Source organism: Candoia aspera, chromosome 1 (assembly GCF_035149785.1).
Source record: "Candoia aspera isolate rCanAsp1 chromosome 1, rCanAsp1.hap2, whole genome shotgun sequence".
NCBI lineage: Eukaryota > Metazoa > Chordata > Lepidosauria > Squamata > Boidae > Candoia > Candoia aspera.
In genome coordinates, this window is record NC_086153.1 from 121,768,818 (window position 1) to 121,792,719 (window position 23,902).

At 40.3% G+C, this 23,902-nt stretch overlaps 1 protein-coding gene across 1 annotated transcript; it reads right to left on the reverse strand.

Moving 5' to 3' along the window:
- Positions 1-307: 307 nt before the first annotated feature.
- On the reverse strand, positions 308-23,360 carry MTO1 (mitochondrial tRNA translation optimization 1). The gene is made up of 12 exons (XM_063313069.1): positions 23,022-23,360; positions 19,943-20,142; positions 15,941-16,058; positions 13,199-13,488; positions 8,560-8,672; positions 7,194-7,384; positions 6,778-6,908; positions 4,760-4,964; positions 4,480-4,651; positions 3,301-3,419; positions 2,675-2,832; positions 308-602 (listed from the first exon to the last, which is right to left on the reverse strand). Exons 1-12 carry the CDS (start codon positions 23,245-23,247, stop codon positions 414-416), a joined length of 2,112 nt encoding a protein of 703 aa, XP_063169139.1. The 5' UTR covers positions 23,248-23,360; the 3' UTR covers positions 308-413.
- Positions 23,361-23,902: the final 542 nt, after the last annotated feature.

Below are 23,902 nucleotides of genomic sequence, written 5' to 3' on the forward strand. Positions count from 1 at the left end.
TGTACTGAGGACTATGTGAATGCATGTTATTCACTATGACAGTTACACTTTCCTTAATTATTGGGGAAGAATTGTACTATCTAACTGGACTCACTGCCCCTGCTCTTTCCTGTGGCCAGGAACCACCCAAAGCAGTGTGTTAACAAGTCCAGTGTTAAATGCAAACAAATGTTACAAAAAGAATCCCTCCAGCACAGACTTTTCAGAGCCTTGCATTACACCATGATCCTCTTTTGTCTCTTAAGTCAAATTCAGTGATGTGCTCTTTTGGGGATAAAAAAATAACACAACTTATCCACTACCAAGGTCATTATCTATATTTATATATTTATTAAATGATATATATTAATCAAAGCACATGGACTTAAATTTATAAGCACCGGGAATACACATCATGGTTCAGTGACTCTGGCTCAGAAAGAACTATTTGTACCAGTAGCTTCAACCTTCCTTTGACCCAGCAGTTCCGCCTCAGATAATGGCTCAGCAGTCCCAGATGAATTGTCTATCTGCCCTGCTCTTCCATGGGTGGCTTTCACAAATCTCAGTAGATTGCAAACAGCAGCTGGTGTAACCCCAGGGATGCGGCTGACAGCGCTGATCTAAAACCAGTGAGAAGGAAAAAGAGCTGGTTTTATATAACTGCAGCGAGGCTAATATATGCACAAAAATAGAAGACCACAGAAACACCGATAATGGAAGAATGGATCGTGAAGATGGCGGAGTTTCCAGATATGGCTAAATTGACTTGTTTGATTAAGGAGGGAACTACAATTACTTTTATAAAAGACTGGAAACCCTTTATTTTATAAAAGACTGGAAACCCTTCTTGCTGAAAATGGATAAAAATGAACTGGTGATTTTGGGATTTATTGATTAAAAGGGTTTGTTTATGGGAAGAAGGGCACCTATATGTAATTTGGGAGAATGGAGGTGGTAACTATTATGTCTGTAACTGCTGCAAAGAAGATCAGAAGTTGCTTCTTTAGATCTTTTCTTTCTTTTTTCTTTGTCTTTTGCTGTCCCTTTTTCTTTTATTCTTTTAGATCTTTTTCTTTTTTTCTGTTTAAATTTCTGTAGTTTTTTAACCTTGTGTAAAATTCTCTTTCAATAAAAATTATACAATATATATATAAAAAGAGCTCATTTCCATGATCATTGCTTCCTAAAAATCATTCTATTGTGTTTTCCCAAGATTCTCTCCTCTCCAGTGCTTTTTAATGAGTGGGGGAAAAAAACTAGAAATAAGTTCTTTTAGCATATATACACTATCAACGAAAATGGCGTTTACAAGGTTTTGTTAATAAAGGTGACTTTTCACTCCTTAAGCATCTTCTAAAAGCTTGCTTAGATTTTGTAGGGCTCCTGGACAGGATGCAGGCATTATGCTTTTCACTTCCTAAACACAACAAAAGGAATTTGATTATATGATGCAACCTCTAGTGTTGCCGCTCCTCACAGTGTGACTTCTACTTATATTTTTCCGTGAAACTGATTCCACTTCTGCAGCCAATTAAATATGCACCAATATACAAATCACTATGTATTTACATATTGATGTCCAATATTTTCTGACGCATGTAAGTTCATATATCTAATGTGGTATAAATTATATTTCTACTTAGTATTTGCTCACTTGAATCAAGGATGTCCTATCTGTAGCTCAGTTTCTTTGCCAGTATGATACATTCCTTCATGTATGAAGGCTGGAGTCACATAACAAACAGAGCGATATGAGGTAGCTTTGTCTAGTGGTTAAGGCAACAGGCTAGTAACCGGGAAGCTGTGAGTTCTAGTCCCACCTCAGGCATGAAAGCCAGCTGGGTGACCCTGGGCCAGTCCCTCTCTCTCAGCCCAACCCAACTCACAGGGTTGTTGTTGTGGGAAAATAGGAGGAGGAGGGAGTACTAGGGATGTTTGCCGCCTTGAGTTGTTTATAAAAATAATAAAGGCGGGATAAAAACAAACAAACAGTTGTGATGTGTGAACTCACCCATTACCCAACCAGTTTAGCAAGACTTACAAACGGGATAACATGGCTCACTGAAGCAGCTGAGGTTAAATATCCTAGCTAAGCAGTATGAATGATAGTCAGGGCATTGTATACTTTTTTGTCTGTATATAAATATATACAGGCTGATAATAACAAGTAGGCTGCCTCTCCAATAAAAGTTCAGAAAGGCACTTATGAAGGAAAATAGGTGAAATCAATGTAGAAAGACTAGGCCAAATATCTCACTTACTCTTATTTTGTTCACCACAGCATTTCTATTTGGAAAGTAAATCCCATCAAATTCAGAAATATTCCCTCCTACTGAAATCGGAATAGGAAGGTGAAACATTTCCTATGATAACTTTAACTAAAGCAACAGAATCTTGCCTCCCTAAATATTTCCCCTACTCTTCCACAGCTGTTTCTTTCTTGGGTTAGAACGTTCTTTAGCCTCTTTTGCTGGGTTGTCTCCAATGCCAATCAAAGCCCTGTTATCATGGTGACTGACGGGGAATACAAAGAGAGGGACAGGCAGGCAGATAAGCTCTTGCAAGAGAAGTATTTTAATGGTTCCTCGATAGACAACACCCCATTTGGAAATTTCTAATCCTTCCAGGACCCACATAACACTGACTGCTTACACAGCATCTATTAAGTTTTCTGCCTCCTCCAGTACTTTACCGTTGGGGGACGGTGGGCATCCAGTTTCTCTCGCACTTCCTGGGACAGAGATGCACTGATGGTGAAATAATCCAGATCCTCGGGTAAACGGAGAGCCTCATCTTGACGTAATTCCTCTATTTCCAGCTTTTGATTGGCCACATGCAAACCATAAACAGCTTGTAGGAGAAATAATGGGAATAATAATAATAATAATAAACATGATTGAAAAAAACAAAAGATAGAGAACAAAAAAAAATCTCAATTGCATCCTCTGGCAATTGCTTAGGATTTTTGGTGCACTACATATACTATGTAATGTGAATGGAGAATAGAATGCCTTATACTGAGAGTAACTTTGCAAGAAAAGTGATGTGGGTAGCTTGGCTTTCTCAAAGCCACAAGTAAGGTCTGGAAATAATTCCATTGTATTCAATTTGGCTTTTTCCTTAGTTCACATAATTAGATAAATTTCCCTCTGCACTGCAGAAGAGAAGGAAAGCAGACTCTCTCTCTATAGCAGCTATTTTTCAAAGAAATTCAGAGTGTTTTGAGATTAGCAAGAATTTATGTCCTGAGCTAATTCCCCCCAAAAGAAGTTCTACTGGCTATTATAACAATTCACCATTCAGTACAATATTCCGTACCTTCTATTTTCAGCCTCTCTGCCAATGGCTTCCATTCAGTGAATTTTTTCATGGGCTCTGGGAGAGCTCTCACTAACATCTCCACATTGACTTCTGGGTGCTGAAAGATGTCCAGAGCACTGAACAAAAAGAAACAAACCACCCTATTATTAGGCAGTGAAATAATCTCTAAGTTTGTCACAGGAAGGCAGGATAAAACTTAAAAAAAAACTTAGTTAATTTCTAAAACATTCTGAAATTTTCTGACAAAGCAACTACAGATCAGAAGTTGGGGAAAAAACCCTCAAATTGTGCCTTAATTCTACACTTTGCCTATATATTTTTAAAAAGAATTGATTCTCCAAGTAAAATAGATACTTTGAAAAAGTGTACTCAGGAACTCCTTTTTTCTGTTTTGAAATTGTGATTAAAGAGTTGATTACATTTGAACCACAATCTCTGAGTAGATTACCCCATTTTTCCTATAAAGAAAAAACCTCCTCACTACAGCTCCTCCTTAATCTGACTGAAGTGTTCAGCACAGACCCTGATCCTACCATCCTACTTAGGATTGGGTTACTTAAGGAGCACCTTCTTCCATATGTACCTGCCTGGGTCTTAAGGTGTTCCGAGGAGGCCCTCCTCCAGATCCCCCCACCGAAGGAGGTAATGGGTTCTCTACAAGGGAGAGGGCTTCTTCTGAGGTGGCACCCCATTTATAAAATGCCCTCCCCAGTAAGGCACCAGGGGAAGACCTGTGTATTTCCCCAGGCTTCTAAATTGGCTTTTAATTGCATTTTAAATCATATTGTTTTAGAATTTGAATGACCACCTTGCTGCTGCCTAGTTTGCATGGTGTTTTTATTTTGCATTTCATTTGCTTTTATTGTTAGGTGTTTTTATTCAAATTGCAACTTTTCGTGAGTTTTATTGTAAATAAAGAGGTTTGGCTATGGAGTGGCTTAAACTTTTAAATGAATAAACAATGTTCCATTCCGAGTGTGCCTGGGCTCATCCAAATCAATGGTAAAGGAAATGTATTTACTTTTTCAAAGATACAGGTGGACAGCTTTGTGTACTCAAGCACAATTCATAAATGTATTAGATTGTTCCATTAAAAAGTGCGAAATGGAATGCAAGGATGATGGTTTTATGCCTCACTAAAGCAAAATGCTAGAAAAACAGAGCAGGAGCCACAACCTGCGAGGGAAATGATGATGGGGACTGATTCTGGCCTCCGGAATGAGCTGCCTCCACTTTGTATAGCCAAACCGAATGGACTTCAGTGCTTCCATTCCTTCCTCCAGCATTGCTTTCATCAAAGAGGCTTGTTCATACCGCTTTTGTGACACACAACCAGCTTCATGGTAGCCTGGAGTGTATACCAAAAGAGAGAGAGAGAGAGAGCGAGAGAAAGAATGGCATGTGGAGATAGGCAGAAAAAGGACTGTATCCAAACAGATGTTGGAGGAGTGACTACCTCGGAAGGTGAGCCTGCTATCAGCATTGTCTGGACGCAGGGACATCCGAAACTCTGCTCGGCTGGTGAACATCCGGTATGGCTCTTTGGTGCCAAGAGTGGTGAGGTCATCAATCAAAACCCCAATGTATCCCTCAGTGCGACTGATGATAAAAGGAGGCTTCCCTTGGATCCGCAAGCCAGCATTGATTCCAGCAACAACACCCTGTAGGAAGACAATGGGTTAATAGGGGTTATAAGGAAAATATGACTGGATAGCAAGTATCAATGGTCTGTTTGATGCATGCAGCTGCTCACTGCTTTGGATGTGAGCTACTTTAATTCCAGAACAGTGGTGGGCAGCCAATGAGTCTTATGTGGCTCTCCGGTGCCCTATTTGGACCCCCAGTGTCACAAGGTCATACCAAAGAAATCTGGCAGCAATATGACTGAACTGTGACAAAATTTTCCCTCAGTTTTTCAAAAAGGAGGGTGAGAATGGGAGTGAGAGGCCTATGGGAGGCAAATCGCTTCTATTCTTATCTTTAATGCCCTGTCCCTGGGAAACAAAGAAGAAATAGTCTGAAAATGTTTAGACCCATCTGGTCACATCTCTACATTAATGGTGTGAGGGGACAGCAGATCAGAAGGCTGAACTGAAACCCCTAGTTCTTTACAAATTGCCCACCTCTGTCCTAGAGAGAATCAACCTGAAAGACCCAGGAGTGTTGGAACAGAAGAACCATGGGTCAAGGATTCTGGTGGAATTAAAACTGAAAAGCTTAAAGAGAGTGAGAACAAGGAAGGGTCTAGAGTGGGAAGAATAAGGCCTGAAGGTGGACCTCAGAGAGGAAAGCTGGTGCAGATGACCAAAAGCTGTGTAGATGATGCCATCAGGGAGCAGCAGCTCATCTTCACTTTGTCACTAATTATGTTGCTTTCTAAATGCTAGATGGTCTGAAACATTAGCTAACAAAGTCAGATGAATGGGGAAAGGGTGTGTTTGCGAGGCTAACCATTACCTTCTGGTTAAATAACCTTGGACTTGAAAAATGCTTAATGAATCAGACTGTAATGCAATCAAAATAATTATATGGCACTTACCCAGTGAGAGCCCTGTTCTCTTGTATAGCATTTCCTTTAGAAAGAGCCTAGAATCAAGCATCCTTTTATTCAGAAAAGTATGGATCATCCCCCTTCCCTTTTTAATGTCTAGGCCAGACTTCATTTTTCCACGGCCATTATTAATGCTGGATCTCAGGACCTTACTTCCTCCTCTTTCTCTATCTCAGACAGCCCCTGCTGGATTCAACACTTCTCACAGTTTTTTCTTTTCCCTGAAGTTCTTGGCAAAGATTTCTACTGCATCTTCTTTTTCTGGATTTTTTTCTGCATCCCTAGCGTGGTCCAGCCTTGGGTTAGATGTCTGAAGATCTCCATACATGTAATCTGCCCCAGCAAAGTCTTCCATGGTTCCTGCTTAATAATTTTCGTTCCTGCTTCTTCCAAGGATCTCTGGCTCCCTCTCTCTATGACATTTTAAACAGGTCATAAAGGAAGGAGAGGTGTAAAAATACAATGCTTCTTTCTCCATTCTTTGATTTCAGACAACTCTCCTTAGAATTTCCCTTTTCTTTTACTAATAAATCCTCAGCTTTCAATAAACAATAAACAATAAAATGAAGGTCTCTGGCTTCATCTCTATTATCCCTCAAGGGCACTCTGCTACTTAACCTAAATATTCCTGTGCTAAGCATGATTCCTCCTACGTATTTTAATAATTCAAGTGACTTGACCGACTGCAGCCCAGATTTCCTCTAGGACAAGAGTAAATTCCCTCATTGCCTGCATTCCAGAAGTGTGTGAAAAAGCCACTGTCGTGTGTTCCAGGCAAGCCCTGACAAGAATGGGGAACAGCATTTCAACCTGAATGAACCAGTAAAATGTCCTGTGGCTAAATGCCACTGATGAAATTAGTATCGCAGATGCTGGTTCTGAATCCTGATCCACTTCCTGCATGCTTTTCTCAAGTCACTCACCTGGGCTGCAGCTTCCTCATAGCCTGTTGTGCCATTGATCTGTCCTGCAAAGAAGAGCCGCTGCACCAGACGAGATTCAAGGGAGGCGCTCAGCTGACGGGGGTCCAGATAATCATACTGAACTCCATAGCCTGGTATGGGTAAAATGGATAAAATAGCTGTTGTGAACAATGGTTGTCATGTGCACACGTAAAACAGAACTCTACAAATTTGTGCTGTTAGGTATTTCTACAGGGGCTGAACAAAGTGCTAGTGTACAGATTAGTTAGTGAACCATTTCTCTGAAAGGAGGAAGAGATGCCTCCACACTGTACAGATTAAAATCCCTATATGAGTGGGAGGATATAAGAAATAACATGATCTTCCAAAATGAGAAACTGCTTACACAAAAACCTGACCTTCTTCCTCCTTCTCACCTGGCTGTACCATCTTAGCATGTTCCAAGCCTCTGACAAGAGTGATGACTTCTTCCTGGATCTCAGGAGGCAGGGTCAGGGACATTCCCTGGGGGTACGTGACATCGGAATCCAGACCCTCAGGCTCCAGCCAGATCTGATGCTGGCGATTCGGAAAACGTAGAACTTTAGACTCAAGGGAGGGGCAGTATCTAGACACAGGACAGTCAGCTAAATCAGGATGTTAACACCGTCAGGAGACTATTTATTTATTATTTTGCATGCCACCCAACTCCCAATGAATCAGGGCAGCTTGCAAGTAAAAACATTTTAAAAAATACAACAAGAAACAAGAAATGAAGAATAAAAGATAGCACAGATGACAGAGACCAGATGGGAACGGAAATAAGAAACAACCCTATGCAATCCAAGGGGGCCTCACTCACCCACGTGAAAGGCCTGGAAGGGGCTACCAAGAGGCCCTCGTGCCTTGTCTTTGTGGTGAATTCTTTAGCTTCTAATGCAGGGCTACATAACATTGAAAGCCTTGCGAGCAGAACCCCGAGTTTGTTCAAAAGCTGACACCAAAGTGTTAATGTTTAATATGACTGTAGAAAAACAGATTAAATTCAAGAAGATTTAATCGTATTTTAAAAATATGATTAGTATTTTAAAACTCTACGATTAAGTTAAATTATAGTTGTGTTGCGATCACCTAGTTTTTGGAACGAGAGAGAGAGAGAGAAGCCTATAGAAATCATGGCTCAAAATGGTACCATTGCATTTGTGCTCCTCTCTTGACCTTGCACCTATTCTTCTTCCTTTTGGCCTCCTGGGCTGACATTTAGATTGTAAGCGTCTCAGCATTTATGTTTATCTCTTATTTTATTTGGGGGCTTATTATACTCTGTCAAGTATCACAGATATTAGTGATAATGCTGGGAATCAGTAATATGGCACCTATAATATCACTAGACAGCATCCAATATAGATAGATGGATATGAAAATGACTGACTAAAAATAAAAAATTTCAGGCATATAGATCATTTTAATCATGAACCAATTCTAAGCAGCTCACATTGCCAGTTTACGTAAAAATGTTAAGATAATAACAGAAAACAATAGCAATTCTCAGACTGCACCAAGAACAAAACCAAGATTCATGCCAATTTCTTGAGAGAAACTGTGAAATCAAGCAAGATCTTTGTTCACAAAGGGTATCACATGATATTCTGATCATTGCTCATTTCTAAAAATAAAATTTTATAACATTTAAATGTTTAAAAACTACTTTTGGTGTCCACAGCATTACACAAAATCCCACAACAGTACTTGCCACTTGCAAAAATTGCTGAGTGCTAAGAAATATAATAAAGAGAGATTCACCGGGGTCCTTTTATTGTTTCTTTGATGTGATTGCTCAGATGAAGATTCTCACGGATGATCTGCTCTACTTCAGGGTTGGTGTGAGTCAAATGACAGGACAACTGATCCTCTGGCTGTAAAAGGATTATCAGGATTTGGTGAATGCATGAGATAAATTTTATATGTGCCAAATTGTACATTGGATCTATGTGCCAAATTGTACATTGGACTTTTGATTCTACCTGCTGGGAAGACATCAAAGCCTAATTAGAGCTTCTAAAGCAGCTAATGTGAGATGTTGCTAGTCAATAGGTTAATCAAAGGTCATTCAGGAAGCTGAGCATCCAGATCTTACTAATGGTGACCCTTGTTTTTAAAATTATTCTTTGCTTTTTCAATAAATAGTCAGATGAATACAATTATGACAAAACAGGATCTCCTGGATAAAGGTTTTCCTTCCCCTCTGTGCTCCACAAATCTGCCCTGAAAAGTTGAGGGTTTTATGGGCTAGTTTTAGGGAATGCACAGGAGGGAAGAAAGCAGTGGGAAGTCTTGTTGTATGAGCTAAGGGAGCCTTTGTGCAATATACTCTTATAAATACTTTTAAATACTGTTAGTATTAAACACTAATCCCAAATACTATAGTGTTAAATAGTATATCTTCAGCAAAGGATCGTTACCTTGTCGTGGTGCTGGAGCTTGAGCACCTCAATGATGCCATGAGCTAAACCGTGAAGGGCCACCCAAGACGGGAAGGTCATGACAGAGAGGTCAGACTAAATGCGATCCCTGGGGAAGGTCATGGCAACCCACCCCAGTATTCTTGCCGTGAAAACTAAATGGATCAGTACAACCAGAGATATGTCGGTATACCATTGGAAGATGAGACCCCCAGGTCGGAAGATGGTCAAAATGCTACTGGGGAGGAACAGAGGATGAGTTCAACTAGCCCCAGACGTGATGACGCAGCTAGCTCAAAGCCGAAAGGACGGCTAGCGGCCAACGGTGCTGGTGGTGAACAGCGAATCCGATGTTCTAAGGATCAACACACCATTGGAACCTGCAATGTAAGATCTATGAGCCAGGGGAAATTGGATGTGCTTATTGGTGAGATGTCAAGATTAAAGATAGACATTTTGGGCGTCAGTGAACTGAAATGGACTGGAATGGGCCACTTCACATCAAATGACCACCAGATCTACTACTGTGGACAAGAGGACCACAGAAGAAATGGAGTAGCCTTCATAATTAATAGTAAAGTGGCGAAAGCAGTGCTTGGATACAACCCAAAAAACGACAGAATGATCTCAATTCGAATTCAGGGCAAGCCATCTAACATCACAGTGATCCAAATATACGCCCCAACCACAGATGCTGAAGAAGCTGAAGTAGAGCAGTTCCGTGAGGATCTGCAGCACCTACTGGACAACACGCCTAAAAGAGATGTTATTTTCATCACAGGAGACTGGAATGCTAAGGTGGGCAGTCAAATGACACCTGGAATTACAGGTAAGTATGGCCTGGGAGAACAAAACGAAGCAGGACATAGGCTGATAGAATTTTGCCAAGACAACTCACTCTGCATAACAAACACTCTCTTCCAACAACCTAAGAGACGGCTTTACACATGGACAACACCGAAATCAGATTGACTACATCCTTTGCAGCCAAAGGTGGCGGACATCTATACAGTCGGTAAAAACAAGACCTGGAGCTGACTGTAGTTCCGATCACGAACTTCTTATTGCACAATTTAGGATCAGACTAAAGAGATTAGGGAAGACCCACAGATCAGCTAGATATGAGCTCACTAATATTCCTAAGGAATATGCAGTGGAGGTGAAGAATCGATTTAAGGGACTGGACTTAGTAGATAGGGTCCCGGAAGAACTCTGGACAGAAGTTCGCAGCATTGTTCAGGAGGCGGCAACAAAATACATCCCAAAGAAAGAGAAAACCAAAAAGGCAAAATGGCTGTCTGCTGAGACATTAGAAGTAGCCCAAGAAAGAAGGAAAGCAAAAGGCAACAGTGATAGGGGGAGATATGCCCAATTAAATGCAAAATTCCAGAGGTTAGCCAGAAGAGATAAGGAATTATTTTTAAACAAGCAATGTGTGGAAGTGGAAGAAGACAATAGAATAGGAAGGACAAGAGACCTCTTCCAGAAAATTAGAAACATTGGAGGTAAATTCCAGGCAAAAATGGGCACAATCAAAAACAAAGGTGGCAAGGACCTAACAGAAGGAGAAGAGATCAAGAAAAGGTGGCAAGAATATACAGAAGACCTGTATAGGAAGGATAACAATATCGGGGATAGCTTTGACGGTGTGGTCAGTGAGCTAGAGCCAGACATCCTGAAGAGTGAGGTTGAATGGGCCTTAAGAAGCATTGCTAATAACAAGGCAGCAGGAGACGATGGCATCCCAGCTGAACCGCTCAAAATCTTGCAAGATGATGCTGTCAAGGTAATGCATGCTATAGGCCAGCAAATTTGGAAAACACAAGAATGGCCATCAGATTGGAAAAAATCAGCTTATATCCCCATACCAAAAAAGGAGAACACTAAAGAATGTTCAAACTATCGAACAGTGGCACTCATTTCACATGCCAGTAAGGTAATGCTCAAGATCCTGCAAGGTAGACTTCAGCAGTTCATGGAGCGAGAATTGCCAGATGTACAAGCTGGGTTTAGAAAAGGCAGAGGAACTAGAGACCAAATTGCCAATATCCGCTGGATAATGGAAAAAGCCAGGGAGTTTCAGAAAAACATCTATTTCTGTTTTATTGACTATTCTAAAGCCTTTGACTGTGTGGACCATAACAAATTGTGGCAAGTTCTTAGTGGTATGGGGATACCAAGTCATATTGTATGCCTCCTGAAGAATCTGTATAACGACCAGGTAGCAACAGTAAGAACAGACCACGGAACAACGGACTGGTTTAAGATTGGGAAAGGAGTACGGCAGGGCTGTATACTCTCAACCTACCTATTCAACTTGTATGCAGAACACATCATGCGACAAGCTGGGCTTGAGGAATCCAAAGCTGGAGTTAAAATCTCTGGAAGAAACATTAACAATCTCAGATATGCAGATGATACCACTTTGATGGCTGAAAGTGAAGAAGAACTGAGGAGCCTTATGATGAAGGTGAAAGAAGAAAGTGCAAAAGCTGGCTTGCAGCTAAACCTCAAAAAAACCAAGATTATGGCAACCAGCTTGATTGATAACTGGCAAATAGAGGGAGAAAATGTAGAAGCAGTGAAAAACTTTGTATTCCTAGGTGCAAAGATTACTGCAGATGCTGACTGCAGTCAGGAAATCAGAAGACACTTAATCCTTGGGAGAAGAGCAATGACAAATCTCGATCAAATAGTTAAGAGCAGAGACATCACACTGACAACAAAGGCCCGCATAGTTAAAGCAATGGTGTTCCCCGTAGTAACATATGGCTGCGAGAGCTGGACCATAAGGAAGGCTGAGAGAAGGAAGATCGATGCTTTTGAACTGTGGTGTTGGAGGAAAATTCTGAGAGTGCCTTGGACTGCAAGAAGATCAAACCAGTCCATCCTCCAGGAAATAAAGCCAGACTGCTCACTCGAGGGAATGATATTAAAGGCCAAACTGAAATACTTTGGCCACATAATGAGAAGACAGGACACCCTGGAGAAGATGCTGATGCTAGGGAGAGTGGAGGGCAAAAGGAAGAGGGGCCGACCAAGGGCAAGGTGGATGGATGATATTCTAGAGGTGACGGACTCGTCCCTGGGGGAGCTGGGGGTGTTGACGACCGACAGGAAGCTCTGGCGTGGGCTGGTCCATGAAGTCACGAAGAGTCGGAAGCGACTAAACGAATAAACAACAACAAATAGTATATGAAAGTATAAAAAATGTTCAAGAAGGGAGTAAGGATGAAGATGTGGGGTATAAGAGTCATAGGGCAGCTATTTATTAGCAAAATGTCCAGCAGAGAAGGGGGGAAATGGCTTTTAAAATCTATCCATAGTCTTCTTACTGAAAACTTAGAAATAAATATTGCAAAACAGAATTATGCAACCTGAGATCCTAAAGCAACATGCCATTTCCAAGGGTTGGGGTGCAGCCCGCAAAGACCCCTCCAATTTCCATTAAACATACTGTACTTGATTTTAATCAAATATATTTTAATGAAATTAATTCAAATTTAGTTTTTGCTAGTTCTACCCACCAGTTTTTAGAAGGTGACTTAAGAATACCACTCAAAGACCTAGTGAAACCTGGTCCCCCAAAAGTTGGGCATTTTTTGTATACATAATCAACAGACTGTCCCAATATCAGTGAAGCTTTCTGGAAACTGCTTATGCGAATCTTAGCAACTCCTAACATAGGAATAGAGAAATGTCATCTTTAGGTCCCTCCCTCCCACATACAGGAGCATACAGGAGAACTATTGCCTATAAATCCTGCTTTGAGGTGTCCACTGAGAACCGACTGACACTGAATGTTACATTGGATGGGCTTTGGCCCTGATTTAGGAGGGAGAAACTTTTTAGGGAGCCCTATATCCATTCAGACCACTCCCATATGAAAATAGCCATTTCAAAAGATTCTCCTCATGTGCTAAAAACAAAACACAGGACTATATGAATATACATGCACTCCCCTGAATATTCAGGCCCACCTTAATCCACACAGCTTCACTGAGGAAGCTGAATGGTGCAGGAGGGTCATCTGCCACCTGTTTCTGCAGATGAGTGAAGTCAATGGAGTCTTTCAGTAATCGTGGTGGAGTTCCAGTCTTGAGCCTTCCCATGGTAAATCCGATCTTCTCCAGCGTCTGGGCCAGGCCAATGGAGGGCTGGTCTCCCATTCGCCCCGCAGGATGCATTTCCAATCCAATTAGAATCATCCCTCTCAGAAATGTCCCTGTAGTCAGAATGACACTCCCAGCATGTACTTTCGTTCCATCTTCTGAGGATGGGAACAAAATGAAACAGACAATGTATCATACTAGCTTCTGCCCTGATAGTAAAGAATTGTATGTATCTTGTTTTCCAGTCTAGCAGGTTTACATCAACAGAGATAGCTACAATATTAGAAGAGAAAAATAATTTTATTTTTTTCAGATTAACATCATTTAAAACCTTAAAGCAACTTCCTTCAACCTGGTGTAGCTGAGAACTTTGGGAGTTACAGTTCTAGCACATCTGAAGAATATTAATTTGGGGAAAGCTACCCCAAGACATACGATGCTGCTATTTAAAGTTGGCAACTTACACTATATTCTCATCTACAATAGAGGTGTAAATTCTGCTCTATCTGAAAGCAAAACATCAGTATTTAGTCTGATCCTTTATGGATATCAAAGTGTCATACACAGAACTAAATCACAAAGGCCAAAATAAAACAATTTACTGTTCTGAGCCAAAAAAGCCTGGTAAAAATGAGTATTTTTCAAGGTCAACGTAAGACATATTACTGCCTAAGGGGAAAAAGACGGTATCCCTCCACTTTATGTACAAAACACAACCAGACTGGCAGTTGAAACTCACTTCCATTTTGGCAGTAGGACATCCTGCCCCTAACACTGGGCACACAAAGGTCAAGTAGCATACATGGCTCTGTCTATTCAGCACTGCTGCCTGAACCAACTCTAAAACTTTGGTACTCTAATAGGATTCTTTGGAATCCAACACAATCCTAACCTAAAAGAATCCTATCTCCAGGTCAGAACAATTATTTTGAAGCTATCTATTATGTATGGTGTAGTACCCACCCCCACACACACAGAGCATACTAAGCCATAAGCCACCATGTGCAAGCTCCAGTGCCTTGATTTGCAAAATGAAAACATTTCCACTTTGCCTTAATGCGGTACTATATATAAAGTGAGATATTTATATTCCTCCTCAGGATGTAGCTGAATGCCCTGCTTTATCACAAACAGGCACCTGGAACTCACCAACTTCTGGTTAAAACTGACTTTCTGAAAATGGAATAGATTTTGAAGACATGCCAGAGGACTCACCCTGTTGAATGTCTATCTCTCATGAACAGATTTAAATAAGGGAAAAAAAACCCTAAACAAATAAGCATTCTGGATTTACAAGACAGATGGAGTTCTTCTCTCGTCTGAGGCGAAGCTAGTGTCTGGGTTGCTACGGAATGATGAAACTCTTGGTAGCTTTTCAACCTGAAAACTGACCATGTGATTCCTTCCTCAGAATGGATATGGACCTTTCTCAACAATCTAAACAATGGGCAAACATGCAGATATTAATTCATTAAGACTCTACTACAGTACAATCACATCCATAAATCTATTTGGGGTTTTTTTTTGTTTATTTGTTGTGAACAGTCAACCTGCTTTCCCAATACTGCAGCTTTCTTTCCATCCTCTCTTGTCAGACAAGCCGAGACACACCCCATATACATTTTCTCTCCAACATGAGTTTCTGCACATCAGCAAAAGGCAGATTCATTCCAGCCCCTCCAGGAGGCGGCAGCCTCTCTGGGACACTGCAGGCAGAATGCCAGAAGAAAAGGTGGAAGAAAGTGCGTAGTACTGGGGGAGAGAGACAGCGAGCTATAAGCATGCTCTGACAGTCTCTGATAAAAGCGCAACTTCTAGGTAACAAGTACAGGTACTCCTCACTTAGCGACTGCCCTGTTTAGCGACCTTTTGAAGTTACAATGGTGCTGAAAAAGTAACTTTAAGACTGGTCCTCACACATACAACCATCACAGCATCCCCACGGTCACATTGTTGACATTCAGGCGATTCACAACTGGTGGGCATTTACAACTGTCACAACGTCCCACAGTCACATGATCGTCATTTACACACTTCACAGCCAGCTTCCGACAGAGTCAACAGAGAAGCCAGCAGTAAAATCACAAGTCACAGTCACATGACTTTTCCCTTAACAACCATGGGTGACTCACTTAATGACTGTGGGAGAAGTGAGGTTGTAACTCCATCGTGGTCAAACTGATACTCTAAAGGGCAGGAGGCTGAGTGAAAATGTGGAGAACCAGAGGATTTCTGGGCAAAAAGGTTTAAGAAATCTTAAAGCTTCCTCACTCAAACTGGATTGGCTCAGAAATAAGCAAAACTACTTTCTACGAAATTAACTGGGCTAATTTCCAAACCAAATCCCATCTCCCACCTGCCCCCATGTGGATAAGTTGTTCTAATGCAAATGCAAAAGACAGATTTTCTTATAGACTGCTTTACAAAGCAGCACCCAGAAAAACTAACACTGGAGAAAAGAAGTCCCAGTCATGAGAACCTTATGCACGAATCATCACCAGCAGCAACTAGGCTACCCTAGTCCCTTGAAAGTTTTCCAAGGAAATACTTCTCAGAGCAGACAGATGGAATCTATTGATTCAGGAAGTAGCGTTTTCTTTTAATACCGACCCAGAATGACTCCACTGATGCAGGATTTGCCAGGATGATTTGGCTCTGGTACTGTCAGCAGCAGGTCTTCCACTGATGCTTCACAAATGGTCAGGAGTGGGGTTTGCAGAATTTCTTTCTACCAGGGGAAAAACAGAATTGAATACACTTGCTCAGGCAAGACCTCCTAAGGAATGAAAAGCAAACAAAAACCTTCCAATTATTAACATGGAGCCTTTCTTCCTCCTCAAGGATCTCTCTTTGAGTGTAAGCTCTTGGGTAAAAATTCAGATCCCAAATCTACCTTGCTATTGATAAATAAATCTTATTTTTTAGAATACGTTAGCTGCCCTTAGGAATTTCCCTACACTACATGACTTTATTAAAATGTAAGCCAATGGATAAGCAAAATAAAATAGTTTTTGTTAGTTTATTTACTGTACTTCCCTAAAGATGTACAATTTCACTATTTACAGTGAAGCAGCAACATTTAATTAAGCTGTGCAAACCATCCAAAAGGGTGCTTCATGAAACAAGTGAAACTTCTCTCTGAACTTGCAGTTGGGAGTGGCAACGTTCACCATGCTTTGGTAGCAATTGTGGCAGAACTATTTTCTGTGCAAGTATGCGCATACTCGGAAGACTGAGAAGCAAATTCACAGCAGCCACATCAAGTGTTTGGGAGACACATCATCAGCCTTGGCACCTTAAGCAACAGGTTCGGAGAGATGGTTTGTTCACTTTGCAAAGTGCTCTGCTCTATGATTTGTACAGTGTAGTATTAAGATGACAAATTACAAAGAAAATTTAGACTCTACAAATGGAGCCTTGAACAAAAGATCCCTTTTTCTATTTTTTTTTCTTTAACAATCAACCAGTGTTCCTGGCCTATTAAGCACACTCAGTCCTGGGTTTGTTTGTTTTTTTTCAGAAGGAGGACTTTTCAAACTTTTAACTCTCCCAAGCATTCAGAGATCTATTGCTGTTTTGGTTCCATAAAGATTGGCATCTGAGGGTTATATATTGTGATGATATTCTTTTTCCTTCTAAGTATTCTCACATGTGCTGTTAAGGAAAAAAAAAACATGATGGACCACAGCTATGAATTAAAGGTAGTCTTCTAAACCGGTGGAGCAATCCGGTTGATAAAAGAAAGACCATGATTCACCCTTACTAATCCATTGTGCCCTCCAAATTTCTCTAGAGAGATTGGAACCCTCTGGAACAGTGGAGGAGAAGGTTCTTAGGGTTACAAAGGGAGGGGGGAATTGGTGAACATCTCCCAATTTCCAGTATTTGCCAGAAATTGACTCCAAGGAATGCTCCTACTGGTAGGAAAAAAGCTGGACATAATGCATCATCAATAAAAAGTCACTTAAAAATAACTTCTTTCTTTAGCTCACTGTACAGTAGCCTTTTCTTTCTTTATTAAGCTTTATTCACTTTCTGCTTACTTCTACCCACTGTAGTTTAGTCCATTTGGGTATGATATTTTATGTAAAATTATATGGTTTTATGCTTGTATTGCATATTTATTTATTGACTTTATAGTTAAGTTTTTAGTTAGGATTTTTATTTGCTCTATTTGTTATATCATGAATCCCTTTGGACATAGTCCAACGAAAAAGCAGTATCCATACAAATCACACATTCATCAATTAATGTTGATGAATAGGTCAATTTTACTGGAAAGTTGCAGTGTTTCCATCCAATCAGGATGTTAAAAATCAGGAAGTTATTAGTCATAGAACCTTTCACCCATACAAGTTACATTGTTCTCCACCCTTCCTTGATTTGAAAGAAACCAGGACCGGCATTACATTTGCTGGTCTCACTGCACATCCCTATCTACCTCTACCACCATGATTCTCAGTTACTGAGGTCACCTACTCCCCCCAATGCAGTGGATGACAAAAGCTAACTACACGTATTGAGGCTGCCCAGATGTGTTGGGACAGCAACTCCTAGAATTTCCCTACAGCAAAACCAAAGGCTACTTTAACTGGAATTCAGGGAGGTGAGGTCTCAACATTCCCTGGGTTGGGGAAGGCTGTCACAGGCAATAGCTAATTGTCCACCCCATCCCCTCCAAGTCAGACGAGTCTTTTCTTTGTGAAGTTCATTTTTAATGTTACGTTAGTCTAGTTTTTAGAAATAATAAACAATAAGTGTACTAAACAAATGCCCTATGCAAACAGCTAGAGAATTACCCTGTTATACAAAAACAAAACTGAAGAAACTCTATTGTTCCGTGTAAGAATAGACATCTGACTTGATCTAGACACAATTGTTGGTTTTTCTCACCAAAAGTGTACAAAAAAGGACAGAAACTACATCAGAATCTTTTTTACTTCTCAAACTCTGCCACTGAAATGGCGGAGTTTGGGAAGTCCTATGTAAAAAGCACTTCCGCCAACACAATCTTAACAATAGCCCATTTCATAGAATGAGTGTAATTTAATTTAATAAATTTTAATTTATTAGATTTGTTATGGCCACCAACTTCAGAAGACTCTGGGTGACTTACAAAATCCAAAAAACAGTTAAAGCTCACATTAACAGGCAGCCCTGAAACAACTAGAACAATAAACAGTCCAAATACGTCAGGGACCCCACAAATACATAACAAACACATTAACCCTGGGCCTGGGAACTTAAAATGCTCTTTAAACAAAAGTACTTCTGAGAAGATCTTTGTATTTTATCTTCTAGAGCACCTTCTAGAATAAAATGGATCTCTTCCGTGCATTGGATCATGTTGAAATATGCTGTAGTCCAACATGCCTTGAGTTGCTATGTTGGGGAAAGAAAAGAGCAGCATCTATTTCCTACAGTTAAAGCAGGCTGAGGAAACTTGTGGTCTTTCAAACGCTGCTGAACTGAACCATTCTTCCTCACTGGTCTTGCGCTCTAAGGCTGTTGGGATTGGTAGTTCAGCAACATCTGGAGAGCCACAGGTTCCCCACCCAATTTAACATATTTGAGAAATTGCTACTTTGAATGACTATCATTTACAGATGTGAAAAAAGAATGACATACTACTTGGAAATGGCAATACTTCTCTTTCGATAAATAATTCTGAACTGCATATATCAAGAGATGCACTCCTTATGGAAATGTACCTTTGGAACATTTCACTTCGAAATCAGCAACTAAAAGGATTACCTAACCTGTTCAGAGAGATCCGAGGCAAACAAAACGGGACTGGCTGAGACCAACCTGGGAACGGCAGGGAATTGCTGCAGCAGTAATCTTTGATCTGTGATCTTGTATGAATTATTTGCATCATACTTTCATCGTTATAAATAAAATGTAAGGTGGCTTCCGAACAGTCATGTACATTATGTAAGATGGTTAAAAGGTAAATGTGTATGTTTTCATAAGGTGTATGTGTCCTGATTACCAGGAAACACACTGAGACAATGACTTGGTCTCTAATATTTATTAGTGGTACTTAACAAGAATCCTAACAAACTGAGGAAGCGTGGGAAAACCCAGCCATATAAACCCCAAAGGTTAAGGCGGTCCCGATCTGTGTCTCTTTGAATGGCTGAACAGTTCCTCAGTGCTACGCATGCGCTTGACAGTCTGGGTGGGAGCCCCCTGCTCGCCATCCTTACTCATGACAGTATGTTTCAAAAATATGAAAAATACGATGTTTTTCCTATGTATCACTACATGGATTTTCCCCATTAAGGCCTTTGCATTTGAAGCTTTATATATTGCTTCAGGGTCCTGTAAGAAGCAATATGTATATTTTTAAAATAAATGAGATGATTGGATCTGCACACAGTTGCAGCTGCACATTTTCAGAAATGTCTCAGAATTAATGGTATAAGAAAGCACTGTTGTTTTTTCATACTTGGAATCCACACTGAACTCATGCATCTTTTATTTATACATTTAGCAGTTGCTTTTTTCATTTGACATCCAGGAAATCCAATTGGGTATTGGGCTTTCTTCCAGGAAATAAGATGGCAGCCTAAGATACCTATTTTTCTACCTGGCTCTTTGCCATCTCACCTGCATGTTTTCTTTGTAGAGCTTTCGGTCAATCTGTGCCCGGAAACCCCAGACTGCTGGTCCTTTTCTCTTGTTTAGCACTTTGTAATGCACTCCAGACTGATCACAGACTCGACCACAGAGCCCATCCAGTGCATCCACTTCTCTTATGAGATGTCCTTTCCCAATTCCACCAAAGGAAGGGTTGCATGACATTTGTCCTGCACCAAATACAAAGTTCAAATCTTTTTATATAGAGGTTTATGTATCATACAAAGACACATACATAAAACGAGGTATAAGGGCTGACAGGTAAGAAAAACAGACCCTTTCTATGGGTTGGAAATAGCAACTCCCTAGCAATTTAGTGGCAAGAAGTTACTAACTTGATGTAGTTATTAACAGAGTATGGCTGGAATACAGCAAAGAGGTTGACAGTTCCATGCAACTGCAGCTGTGCTCTGGAGACCATGATGTAGCTTTTACTACAACATTCTGTATCATTGGGCAATTGGGAGAATGCCAGCATATTATACATTTCAAATCTAAAAAAATGCTTAGCAAATGCTCTTGGAAAGAAGTTTGAAAGTAAAACATATAGCTATATTCACACAGCATGTTTACCCATGACTGAATGATTAACTAGACCATGGTTTGCTCAATTAATCCAACTGCTTGGGATGAAGTACAATTGTCCCTCTTGGGGAGAATTTCTGTGATTAAGACAAATGTTTTACCTAGAATGTTATTTTTGTTTCAAGCAATACCTGTTTGACAACTGATGTACCATTTAAACAATGGCAGAAAGATATATCTAAATTTGTATGGCAGGGGAAAAAACCCAAGTTAAATATAAAGTATTAAGAGATGCAAAGAGAAAAGGAGGATAGGGCCTACCAGATTTGAAATTGTATTTTGCTGCCTGCTGTTTAATTTGGATGAAAGAATGGGTGCTGCTGAGAAATAGGTTATTGGAGTTAGAAGGACATGATCTGAGATTTGGGTGGCATGGATATTTATGGTATGGCAAAGTTAAGGTTAACACAGATTTTAAAAACCATTATGTCAAGCAGGCCATTTTCAGAGTATGGAATAAATATAAATCTAGGTTGTGCCCAAAAACACCTTTGTGGCTATCAGCACAAGAAGCATTTTATAGAGGAGAAACAAAAAGTAAACATAAATGATTAATTTACCATGACATACTAGAATTTTCTTAAGGGGATTGTAAAATAAAATCAAGAGAAGATTTGATAGGAGGATATACTTGTCATTGGTTTTCCTATGTACAATTATCAGAAAGCTTTAAAGCGGATAAACGATTTTATGGTTTTGAACAATGTAAGACTGAGTTTGAAATAGAATTATGTACAAATGACGACCATGTTTTTGCTAAAGTGTATAAACTTTTGTTGAAATATGAGACAGAAGAACAAGTGAAAGAATATATGATAAAATGGGCTAAAATTTTGGTTACAATATACAAATGGAATAACGGGAAAATATGTGGTTGAAAGAATTGAAATTTACATTATGTTCTAGTCTTAAAGAGAATTTTTATAAAATGATGTATCGCTGGTATTTGTCACCAGAGAAATTTTCTAAAATATATAAACGTACTTTGAATTTATGCTGGAAATGTGAACAACATGAAGGGACATTTTATCATATATGGTGGATGAATTACATACACTAATTACATACACTAATGAATTACATACACTAATTCAGAAGATTTTAAGGACTAATGTACAATTGAATCCAGAGGCGTTTCTTTTGGGATTAATGGACAGACAGCTAGAAAAAAGCCATGGAACTTTGTTTTTATATATATGACAACTACAGTGAGATTATTATATGCTTAAAAGTGGAATGGTTTGACACTACCCATAATGGAGGAATGGTTGGTAAAGATGATGGAGCTTGCAGAGATGGCTAAATTGACTTCCTTGATTAGAGCAAAGACAGTATCTACATTTATGGCTGACTGGAAACTCCTTAGACTTTTTGCATGAAACAGAAAAAAATGTACCAATGACTTAGGGTTTGGTGATTAGAAAAAAAAATTATGTAATATAAAAGTGTTTTTTTTAATCATAGAGTAAGAGATAACTTTGTAATCATAATTGTATTTGCTGCAGAGGAAATAGGAAGCTTCTGCTTTCTATTTCTTTTTGCACTTTTGCCTTTTTCTTACTCTCTTTTTCTGTTTTCTTTATTCTATATTAGTTTTTTCTAGTTTTTATCTTCTCTTTAAAACTTTTAATAAAACTTATGTTAATAAAAATTGATCCAACTGCTTGGTTTTGCCCAATACAACAAATCAAAAACTAGCCATATTGGATGGGGTTGGACTACATAGTAGCCTAACATGTGGTTGACTAGCTTATGCTGAAACACATCCATTGGCTATATTCATGCTACTTAAATTCCAGTTGACCACTGTAAACTCAGTTGCTCTGTACACAGAACATGCTATGCCCAAATTATATTATGGCTTATGACAACATCCTGGTTTGCACAACATGCTAAGATAACAGCTGAGTTCTCACAACAAACCAAATCATAAACTATTATACCCCACTTCAGCCTAGCAGTGTGAGATCCCAGCCACTGTTTGCATTTGTGGTACTTTTTCGCTCAGCTGAATCCTTCCTTATAAATCCTTTCATGAATAAAGAACATTTCCCCCCCTAAAAGATGGAGTGACCGCTTAGCTGTCCAACACACCAACTTTCTTATTTGTGGTTTGTAGGAAGTAGCTATTGCTAATTATCCTGTCATACTGGAATATTGAAGGGGCTTGTCCATACAAACGCTGAACTTCAGTTTGCAAATAAAACTCCTGTAATCCACAGTAATTTAAGACGCAATATAAGGAAGCCAATAAGACACCACAATGCTCTTTCTTTCTTTCTCTGTGGGTTATTTATTCTACAAGGATGGTACATCTGGCCCGTTGGAAGGAAAGATCAACCCGGGGTGTTATCTGGAAATACTTCATCATACTCCCTAGCGGGAATTTTGGCAATGCATCATTCATGTTTTATGTGCACTTTTATTAGCTCTGACCTAGCAATAATAAAAGGGGTCGCTTTACCTATGGAGTCTATTTTGTGCGTGATGAGCAAAGTCTGGGCTCCCACCCGGGCAGCCGCCGCTGCGGCCTCCACGCCAGCATGGCCCCCACCGATAACAATAACGTCATATTTCGAAGGCCCAATCTCCGGATCCGCCGCGGTCCCACTGTTCAGCGCACGCTGCAACCGCGCCCTGACGACCGCGGGTACCGCGAGGCGGCGCCAGCCACGACAGAAGGGCAACATCCGCGAGTAGGAAAAGAGTGAATAAATCACCGAGACCCCTGGTAAACCTTGGCAGAAACTTGAGGCGAAGTTGTGAACCCAGGAATGCCAGCAGCCTCTTACTCCATGGGCGCCACGGGCATCGCCATCTTGCCTCTGATGACGCTAGTTGGCGGCATCAGAGGATTACGCGTGATAGGCCTGGGAAATTTTGCGCAAGCGCACTCACAAATGGGCGAGGCAAACTTCCCTGACGTTCTCAGGGGAAGCGTCCGAATTGATCTCCGTTGGCAGCGGTTGACGGGGAGCTGCGTGGGTACAGGGAAGTTGCGCATCACGACTCTTCCCTGATCCGTGACATTAAAAGAGGATTTGTATCGTCCCTTTTCGGGACTATCCCTTTCATTCCCCCGGCAGGGTTTATAAATAAGGACAAGAGAGGAATTGTTCTGTGTGTGTTTTTTCCATAAAGGGAACCCGTTTTATATGACAATAGAATTTCAAATTAGTAGCGCTTATTACTCGCATAGAACCTCCCAGAATAGGACACGATTGAACGGATAGCATCACCATCACTACTTACATGCTCAGTGGTGACCAGTTAAATAGCAGACTTAATATTTGAAGCATCTGTTTCCGAGGTATTCAAGATCAGCAAAAACAACCCGAGCAGCAT

Coding starts and splice junctions, on each gene's coding strand:
- MTO1 (XM_063313069.1), bottom strand. CDS start 23,247: ATGTTGCCCTTCTGTCGTGGCTGGCGCCGCCTCGCGGTACCCGCGGTC. Junction 13,489..15,940: donor CATCAGTGGAGTCATTCTGG/GTCGGTATTAAA, acceptor TCCCATCCTCAG/AAGATGGAACGAAAGTACAT. Junction 2,833..3,300: donor AGAGAGGCTGAAAATAGAAG/GTACGGAATATT, acceptor TTCTCCTACAAG/CTGTTTATGGTTTGCATGTG.